This window comes from Colossoma macropomum, unplaced genomic scaffold (assembly GCF_904425465.1).
Source record: "Colossoma macropomum unplaced genomic scaffold, Colossoma_macropomum, whole genome shotgun sequence".
NCBI classification, from domain to species: Eukaryota; Metazoa; Chordata; class Actinopteri; order Characiformes; family Serrasalmidae; genus Colossoma; species Colossoma macropomum.
This window is the reverse complement of record NW_023495781.1, coordinates 11,045-21,177: the sequence shown is the minus strand read 5'-3', so window position 1 is coordinate 21,177 and position 10,133 is coordinate 11,045. Positions and strand designations below refer to the sequence as shown.

The following is a 10,133-nucleotide window of genomic DNA, read 5'->3' as shown; positions in this document are numbered from 1 at the left end:
ATGGACTACAGTCTGTAATTGTAGAACTACAAAGTGCACCTATATAGTAAGTGGAGCTGATAAAATGGACAATGAGCGTAGAAACAAGGAGGTGGTCATAATGTTATGCCTGATCGATGTACAGCAGTCAGAAATGGATCTATTGTGAGATTTCAAGTGAAAATAGCAAAACACACCCAGGAATGATCAGTGGGAATCAAGGTCCTTAAAATGTGCCAGAAATTCTGCACGCTATCACAAAGACATCACACGCCTGCAGCGGTGACACTAAACTGGATGGCTCCATGGACTCTTGGTACTTGGAAAAAAATTCTGACCTTTCATTTGGAATGAAAGTTGTTCGCCTAGGCACATTTTTTGGTCTAGTATTATTGCTTTTTTAGAAGAGTTGAAGCTTTTTTGCTCATCACTGACAACATTGTTAACATGGTGGGTAACTAACTAGTGCAGAGGTCACTAATAGGCAGACTGCAGTCTGAGTCCAGACCCAGACACTGTTCTATGTGGACCTGGATCTGTAACCTATGGAGAATTATTTCATTTCGATGGGGTGGTCCTATTTTAATTGGCGTAACATTTCTGGTCATTACGGTAGCTTTAGCCACCCAGGAAACTCACAGACCAATCGCTTGCATTGTACATATCACACGTGACGCTACTCATCCAATTAGATCTGTGCATGATCTGAGCATTGAGACTCAAGTGAGTGACGCACACACAGGGGAGGGACGAGGTGAGACACAGCTGTCGGGGAAGAAAGTGAGTCAGATTGTTTTATATGGCGTTCTCTAAAAAGAGAAAACTGACAATAAATATTGTTGAAATATGACTGAATTGTACTTTATTTGATTTGACATTCAGTTGTTGACTGTAAAAGATGATGTTGATATACCAACTAGGCTACTTCAGTAAACAGTATATGGCACTGAATCATAATGTAAGTTAGACACTGTGAGAAATGTTGGCATGCCTGATTTTTTTTTACTACACACTAAATTGACTGTGTGACTGCTAAGACTTGGAGTGTTCAATTTGTGTAACAATTAGAAGCTAAATCTAATAATACACAGGCAGAAACAATTTGGAGTAAATATGCATGTCCTTATTTTATGTGTCCACTATGTGGACAAAAGTATTGGTACACACCTCTTAATCATTGCCACAGGTGTACAAAATCGAGCACCTAGCCATGCAGTGACCTCACAAATGCTTATCTGGATGAATAGGCAAAAATTCCCACAGACACCCAAAAGAAGAGTGGAAGTTGTTATAGCTGCAAAGGGGGGGACAAACTCTATATTAATGCCTATGGATTTAGAAAGCGATGTCATAAAAGCTCCTGTAGGTGTGATGTGTAGGTGTCTCAATACTTTTGTCCATGTAGTGTATATGAGAATATTGCTCATGGTGGTTTTAGTCAAACTCTGAAGTGGCCAAGTGGTATTTGTTAATTAGCATTTGTGTTTCTCTGCAGGATCAGGTGACGTACTCTACTGTAGTCCACAGTAACACAACCACCACGCCCACCATGAGTGACACTGGAGATAACACTGAATATGCTACCATCAAAGTGAATTAGCCAATCCACCCAAAGCAAATGGAAAAATGCATTTTGTTTTCTGTGACATTTTTCTGCTCGTGTAACCTTTAAATTTATTTTAAATTAAAATAAAATGTGCTTGCAAATTTGCAAATAAATTAAAATGGAAATAAATAAAGCTTCTGCTGAAATTGCTGAGCTCATCTCTTCATTTATTTCATCACTGTTTTCCATGTCAAATATTTCAGTATCTCTCATTATCACTATTTTTCTGTTCATCAATCTGTTGATGTGACTTTGTCACAATGCATCTTTCACTTAAATTCTTAAACAGAGCTTTTTCTTGACAGACTCAGTTTCCCAGGGTGCCATGCAGCAGTGGCTCATCTTCATATTCCAATGGTGTTACTGTCTAATGCATGGAAATCTGCTTAGTTTTCATTTTGCTGTATTGATCTCTCTCTCTCTCTCTCTCTCTCTCTCTCTCTCTCTCTCTCTCTCTCTATGTTAGAGGAGGAACATTTACAGTACAGCAGTGGGACCATGTATGTTCTAACATTATATTATATGAATGAGTTTACTGAAATGTAATGTTGGTTCAGTTTTTGACATTGTAACAGATTAGCATAAAGCTTCTTATGGTCAGGTTTTAAGGGTCCAGTCTGTTAGGATTGTAGGATTGATGAAGAGACTAGTTTGAGTGAGGTGTTTGTTTAATATAGAATATCTGGATCAGTTTTCAGTTTATACATATCATCACTGTCCAGTGAGCAGTCCTCCTTTACATTGTGTGACAATTTCCTGATGAACAGACCAACAGAATTATTTCAAAATCAGCTGGAATAGAATATCTTTACATTAACTTACATTAAAATAATACATGTTTTTTCCTTGTTCTGAAAAGTTTTTATTTGGTATATATTGTTTTCTAGGGTGGCGATGATATGGGTGTTTTTATATGGACAGTAGCTGGGTTAAAGTTTCTTTAGGACATTATTAAATGATGCATCATGAGGAAATAGTAAGTGTTCTCACAACTTCAAGTAGCAAATCTTCACGCCATCATGTCAATCATGTGGGTGGGGGTGTAAGTTGGGGTGTGTGTGGTTTAGTGACGCACACAATGCTGTTGGTTCTCATGCATTTACATATATTATATATATATATATATATATATATATATATATATATATATATATATATATATATGACATACCACATATCATACTGTTCCAAAGTCCCTCTTTTATGTGAACACATTTTCAGTATATCAAAATAAAAGGCATTTATTCCTCTCAAATTCAGCCATATATGCGGATAAAGTAAACTATTAAAAAGAGCAATAAAAATCTAAATTAAAAAGATAAATAGACCAGCTTTAAAAATTAGCAACTCATTAAATTCTGTTTTCCTCAAAAACCCGCTGACAATAATTTATTTGATTAACATTAAGAGATACATTGTTGTCTTTGCATCAGTCTGCAAGCAGCTCTGCCTCCTGCCTGTTTGCTGACTCATCATTGTTGCTGATATGACCCACCACTACGATGACATCAGCAAACTTGAGCATGTGATCTGAGCTATGCTTTGCAGCACAGTCAAGAGTCAGCAGTGTGAGTAGTAGGGGACTTAGCACACAGGCCTGGTCAGCGCCGGTGTTCAGTGTCGTGGTGCTGGAGGTGGTCTTGCTGATCCTAACAAACAGAGGTCTTCCAGTCAGGAAGTCCAGGATCCAGTTGCAGAGGGAGATGTTCATGCCCAGCACGCTCAGCCTTTCAATAAGCCGCTGTGGCATGATTATGTTGAATGCTGAAATAAATCATGAACCATATTTTTGATCAGTATATGTGCACATAATGGTTATTTCAAGACTTAATGCTGTGAGATAATACAGATATGTTATGACCCAGTCTAGGGTGAGGCAAAATGAGACAAAAATGACAAAAGGTTCTTAACCTCTTAAAATTTCAAGCTTATTATATATTAAGTCTTATTATTCTGTAACTACAGGGACTTTAATGCAAACTGACTGAGCTATTCTTAAGTTATAGAAGTGTGTAATAAAATTCTGGGTCCGCTGGTGGGCTATGGAAGGGGTTAATAGCCAATACAAAGTTTTTTATGAAAATCCAGTGCAAACACTAGTTGGACCTCAGGTTTGGCCAAGGCCAAAACAACAAACAAAACCCGCACAAATTAAAGTCACCAAAACAAAATAATAAAATAAAGGACGAACAACTGACAAACAAAACACAAACAAAACCTGAAACCCAAACAAAGTGGCAGACTAGACTAAATCAAAAACAAACCAGAGTCAGAAGACTAAACAGTCAAAAATTACTCAAGCAAATAACAAACAAATGGCCGAGTCGAAGCAGAAAAAAGGAAAATCATGCAGTGTGAATAAATGGACTGGAGTATGGACCGGAATGAGTAGTGAGAGCAGAAGACCTGGACTGGATCATGGAATGATGCTAAAAGCTGCTTGTACTTTTACTACTTTTCTTTCTGCTTTTAAAGCTGTTCATTATTTAAGTTGTACTGCTAATGACACCATTGCCATGAAATACATAATTACATTGATATTATGAATTTTCTGCTCCATATCTTCTGTAAAAGTTCCACTCTCTCTTGTTCTGTCATCACAGATCCACAGACTGTCACTTTTCTACTAATCTAACCTAAACTTACTTTCCGGAATAAAAATCAACACTTCCAGCTCCATACAGAAATTCTTTATGATGCTTTTGTTTGGCTGTAAGTGCAGCAACTATGGAAGCTAATTTTGTTCATTAATGTTGTTTTTTGTTCAAAATGTCCTGAAATTGTTTTAAAAACTTAAAACAGGACTGAAAACAGACCTACTCACTAACTTATTTGTTTGTTATTTACTAATGATTTTGTGAGACCACACTGTAAATGAATGTGTACTGAAAAAAGTTTCACTGGAGCAGATGCAGATGTGGGGATCCAAATTACCTGCGATAACTGCCGCCTTGTGATTAGACGAGATACAAAATGGACCGCCTGCTTAGAGCGAGGTGTTCTAAGCATGTGTTGGTGGAGACTGCATGTGCAGTACACAGTGCTTTAAATACTGAGCCTGCACATTCTGTATAGTCCTTGTTGTGCCTTCCTGAAAGTAATTTTTGTTATTTTCTATGTTCTGCTGTGTCCTGTGTATTTGATTGTCTTTCTTAGGCTAATTTTATTTTTAATGCTATCATGACAAAAAAATGGTTAAAGAATGACATTTGACACTGAAATAAGAAAGTCTTTGAATAAACATTTGTTTTGGTATGCCATGTATGTGTAACTAAAGCACTCTGGGTCACTCATGCTGTGTCTCTGAGGCCTTGTCTAGTTTCTAGTCAGCGTAGCCCTGCCTCTCTCCTATCCACAGCCCCACTTAATGCTGTTATAGCTACCACAAAATGGAGACGTAGACCACATAGATGTTTTACAGTAATGAGATTATATCTCAAATCCATGAAAGGACCAGAGAGAACAACTAGCAAACCACAGAAAGCAGAGCTGATAGTTTAAAAATAAACATAAGATGCAGAAAAGTACGAGATCAGAGCTGCACACAACTTTAAGAGATTATATTAGAGACTACAGCTACAAACCAGTATAACACTGCCAGACAGAATAGAGGATTGGAAGAGAGCAGATGAACTGCCAGCAGAACATACACTATATGGACAAAAGTATTGGGACACCCCTCCTAATTCTGGTGTTTCAGCAACACCCATTGCTAACAATTAGATCAAATTAAGCACATAGCCTTGCAGTCTCGATAGACAAACACTGGCAGTAGAATGGGTCATAACGACAAGCTCAGTGACTTTAAACATGGTGCTGTCATAGGATGGCACCTCTACCACTACTAAGTCAGTTTGTGAAATTTCTGCCCTGCTAGATCTGCCCCTGTCAACTGTAAGTGCTATTATCATGAAATGGAAGCAACAAGAGTTTAGCCACGAAGTGGTCGACCACGCAAACTCACAATGCGGGGCCGCCGAGTGCTGAAGCGCTGAATCACTCACTAAAGAGTTCCAATTTGCCTCTGGAAACAACATCAGCAGAAGAACTGCACATTACAGTAGGAGCTTCACGAAATGGGTTTCCATGGCATGGCTGAGCAGCTACTCAAGGCTAGGATCAAATTGCACTATGCCAAACGTTGGGGGTGGTGGTGTAAAGCCTGCACAGAGCCCTGATCTCAAGCCCATTCTAGTGTATATGGTATCACTCTCCTGGAATACCTGTAGGACTGGAGAGTATAAAGGAAAAAGTGGTAAATGACAGTTCAAGGTAACCAAACATGAAAGCAAGCAAGCTAATACATAAAAAGAAAAGGCTAAAGACAGATGTAAACTGGGAAGAATATCCCTGCTAGAAAAACCTGCATGTGTTGCATTTTGGATGCTGCTCTGCTGGTCAGCAGTAAAAGAAGTTATAATGCTGGCCACCAAACACACAGCCTATGTAGCATTGTGTTTTAATGCTGGTGTTCTGATATGCTACAAATCCATAGCAAATAAAACTCCTGAAACATTGTCAGCACACTAATGAATATGTGGGGATGTGATGTGCTCAAGTAACACATTGCTGCAGAATGTGGCTAAAAGCTGTAACAAAGCTCACATGATCTAAATCTGATATGCTGATATGCATCGCATGCCAATTCACAGAGCTTGACTTTAGATCCAACATTTTCAGTTCTCTGCTCCTCTGTTTGGGAACCACACTTTTAGCTCTCATGAGTACAGGAGTAAACGCCAGATGTATTTTTGGAAAACTTTACCCCCCCAAACCATGATCACAGGAAATTGGGCAGTGTGTCCTGGGAAACAATGTACCACAAAAGAGGAAACAATATGTGTTATCATGACCCAGAGGAAACCACATGGCTGGGTGTGTTTTGATCAAGCTGCTGATAAAATCAGATGATTTTCAGTCTAGCTGATTTGGGCACAGCTCCTGTGAGCTGCATGGGCATTAGAGTGGGTTAGACTCCAGTGAAGAGCTGCTGAGAGAGCTGTGTACTCAGTGTGGTATACAGGGCTAGTGTAGTGCTGGGTGTGGAGCTGTCAGTGTGCTGTGAACTCAGTGTTGTTTTACTAGTGAGAATGTTGCTGACTTTCTATCTTCTCTTCATTGGGCTTCATGTCTCTGAAGGTGAGTGCCAGATCTTCTCTTGTTCACCATGAGATAAATTTGAAGTATGTCCCCTTTTACCATTTGCACTGACTTCAAAGAAACACATTTGTTAAGCTAAGTTATAAGTTCATATTTGTGTTTCTGCAGGCTGCACTCTGGAAAACATTAGAACATCATCATATATTGTAGCACATACAGGAGGGTCAGTACTGCTGCCCTGCTACTGCACGGACCTACACACCAAACCTGACACATTCAGCTGGAAGAAATACAACAAAAATGCATTCACATGGGAAGTGATATCCAGTGAGAGTGGTCAGTACAGAAACAGAGTTCAGCTGGTTAATGGTCACTCTCCAGGAAATCTCTCTCTACTCATATCACACCTGACTGAAGAGGATGGAGGGGATTACAGGTGTGATGATTCTATAGCACAATATCTATACATCAGACTCACCATTCAAGGTAAAACACTATTTGTATCTGTATTCATAATCCAACGTAAATTTCAAAATTCAGTTTGTCAGTGAACCAACTCTACAGTGTTTTATTTCAAACATGTTTTCATTACAATGTAATACTCCGAGGTCATTAGAGTGTGGCGGATTATATCATAGTTGTGGTGAGAGCTCTGTAGTGAGGATGTGTGTAGAGTAGCTGTGTGTGGCTAGTTATTCTAGTGTGTTTTTTTACTCATGGGAATTTCTTGTTTGCATTCTTGTGACTGAAGGCCAGTGTACTTTTTTTTCCTCCTTTTAGTTTGGATGTGTAAATCATTCAGGCAAAAACTGCTTATATTATAAACAGCTTTTTTTCCCTCTTTTCCACAAATTGTACACAAATACAGCTGTGGTATAACTACACAGTCATGTTGAGTATGTTATTCATAGAGATCATTTGGTTTGATTTTTTTTTTAAATCTTTTATATAGGAACCACTATGCTCAGTCTTGCTTGTGCTAAGCTTTCACTTTCACTTGTAATGTATTTGAAAGTAGCATAACAATATTGAGCCATCAAAGTTTTCCTGGCTAGGCTTCACCCCATCCTGTCACTCCAGTCTTGCCTCAGTTCTACATTAGTCTTGCCACCTTGTCATCCTTTTGTGCTTTGTTTGTAACCAGGGGTAGAATGGTCCGGTTTTACTGGGGGAACCCTAAGATTTATTTATTTGTTCATTCATTCATTCATTCATTCCTTCCAAACTTCCAAATGCCCATTTCTGGTCTCCTAGGCATTTTCATTGCACCTTGTAATCATTAAGCTTGGATTTGGGATTCCTCTGTATAAAGCCAGTTCATTCTGCAACTTCAGCCTCCTTATGCTTGGTTAACATCACCATGAGTTCTATATAGAACCACACACACACTAAACCGCTTATCCTGGGTCGCAGGGGGAGCTGGAGCTTATCCCAGCAGTCTTTGGGTGGAAGGCAGGATACACCCTGGACAGGTCACCAGTCCATCACAGGGCAGACAGACAGACATACACATTCACACACACACTCACACCTAGGGGCAATTTAGCGTGTCCAATTGGCCTGACTGCATGTCTTTGAACTGTGGGAGGAAACCCACATAGACGCAGGGAACACATGCAAACTCCACACAGAAAGGACCCCGGTTGCCCGGTTGGGGAATCGAACCCAGATCCTTTTTGCTGTGAGGTTCTATATAGAATCTTTTTGAAAAAGGGTAAAAAAGGGTTCTATATAGCACCAAAATAGTTCTGTCATAGTTACAGTGTCACTTTTTGGTGCTATATAGAACCATATACAACACATGCTCCATCAATCTGAAGAACCATTTCACCATGCAAAGAACTGCTTAAGCATGCAATATTTCTACATAGAGCACATAATTCTAAACAGAACCATTCCTTGTACTAAAGAACCCTTGAAGAATATTCTTTTTTTAACAGTGTAGACTGTTTTTGAGATCTGAGTAGGACCGGCATTCTGTCTCATCTTGCACTCCCAAAATGGGGTTTCGGTCATATCGGTCATCACCCATGTTTGTAACATTTCATTTTATCCAAGAATCCCAGCCATGCCTTGTTTGATGTCTGTCTGCATGTTTCTTGTTTTTCAAGAGACCCACACATTTTCTTTTAAGTCAAGTAAACTCAGATAAACAGATGTTGCTATGCCTTTTAAGGATGCTGCAAATTTGTTTGAATATCAGCAAAAGTTATCAGTGCTGGAGGGCGGCCAGTTACTTCCTCAGCTCAAGTCTTTCCTGGCAAACAGATCCGTATCAGATGAAGAGCAAATCTTTCCACACAGCTTCTGCAGCTGAGAATGATCTTAAGAAGAGGGTTTAGTATATTAGTGCTGGCTTATATTACTAACAGCATCACACAAAGAGAGAATGTGATTAACCTTGTCTTACTCGTTTGTGTTTCTGCAGACTGCACTTTGGTAAAAAATGAAAACGAAACTTTCATCAAAGCCCATACAAGAGGGTCAGCACTGCTGCCCTGCTACTGCACTGACCTACATAACAAACCTAAGAGATTCACCTGGAAGAAATACAACTCAACCAGACACAGATGGGAAGAGATATCCAGTGAGAGTGGTCAGTACAGAGACAGAGTTCAGCTGGTTAATGTTCACTCTCCAGGAAATCTCTCTCTACTCATATCACATCTGACTGAAGAGGATGAAGGAGATTACAGATGTCATGCAGAGGGAATTGAACAGACAGACATCAGACTCACTGTTGAAGGTAAAACACTATTTGTATCTGCATTTTTACATTACATAACTTTGATCACTTGTCATGGTGAGGCTGTGTCTTACAGAAGCCCTGAAGGAAAAGATGAAAAAAAGAAAGAAATTAAGTACATTTGTGAGTCTAAGCTCTATTTTAAATATATAACACACCAAAAACAGCCAAAACATATTAAGAATTAATTTTATTGCAGAGCTGTTATAATCAACATATAAAAAAAATCACCTCTAACTGTATGATGACCAGTTCTCTAGTTGCCTCTTGAATTGAAGTCTATTGAAATGAATCGCCCCCTTGTGGTTGAAGCTAGGATGGCATGCTAATTGTTAGCCAGTTAGCTCCCTAGTATTTTTTTTTTCTTTTTTAATTAAAATCATGATAAATCTAAATATTTTAAATTTGCTATTAAATAAATCAAAACAGTCTATAAAAATATAACAAAATATAACCAAATGTTGAGAATTGTTATCACAAGTGTAAATTTAGTTTAGGGTTTGGGCCAGTCACCTCCCAATAGAAAGTACTCCATAAATTATAATGTTGTATATATTTTACTTATTACTATCTTAATTAATGCCTTGAGTTTAACAACATCATAACTTAATCCTTGTAAATATCTATGTAATATATTTAATCTATGTATGTATCTATATCTGGTTGTCTCTAGTCTTTTACGTCACTGTGGAGGAATTTTGA

General features: G+C 38.6%; 1 protein-coding gene across 1 annotated transcript; it reads left to right on the top strand.

The window, feature by feature from the left end:
- Positions 1-6,550: 6,550 nt before the first annotated feature.
- Positions 6,551-10,133, top strand: LOC118803021 (cell surface A33 antigen-like). Its single transcript, XM_036563518.1, has 4 exons — positions 6,551-6,724; positions 6,854-7,171; positions 9,114-9,281; positions 10,105-10,133. The coding sequence occupies exons 1-4, from the start codon at positions 6,676-6,678 to the stop codon at positions 10,131-10,133; spliced, it is 564 nt and encodes a 187-aa protein (XP_036419411.1). The 5' UTR covers positions 6,551-6,675.

Coding starts and splice junctions, on each gene's coding strand:
- LOC118803021 (XM_036563518.1), top strand. CDS start 6,676: ATGTTGCTGACTTTCTATCTTCTCTTCATTGGGCTTCATGTCTCTGAA. Junction 6,725..6,853: donor TGGGCTTCATGTCTCTGAAG/GTGAGTGCCAGA, acceptor GTGTTTCTGCAG/GCTGCACTCTGGAAAACATT. Junction 9,282..10,104: donor AGAGATATCCAGTGAGAGTG/GTCAGTACAGAG, acceptor GGTTGTCTCTAG/TCTTTTACGTCACTGTGGAG.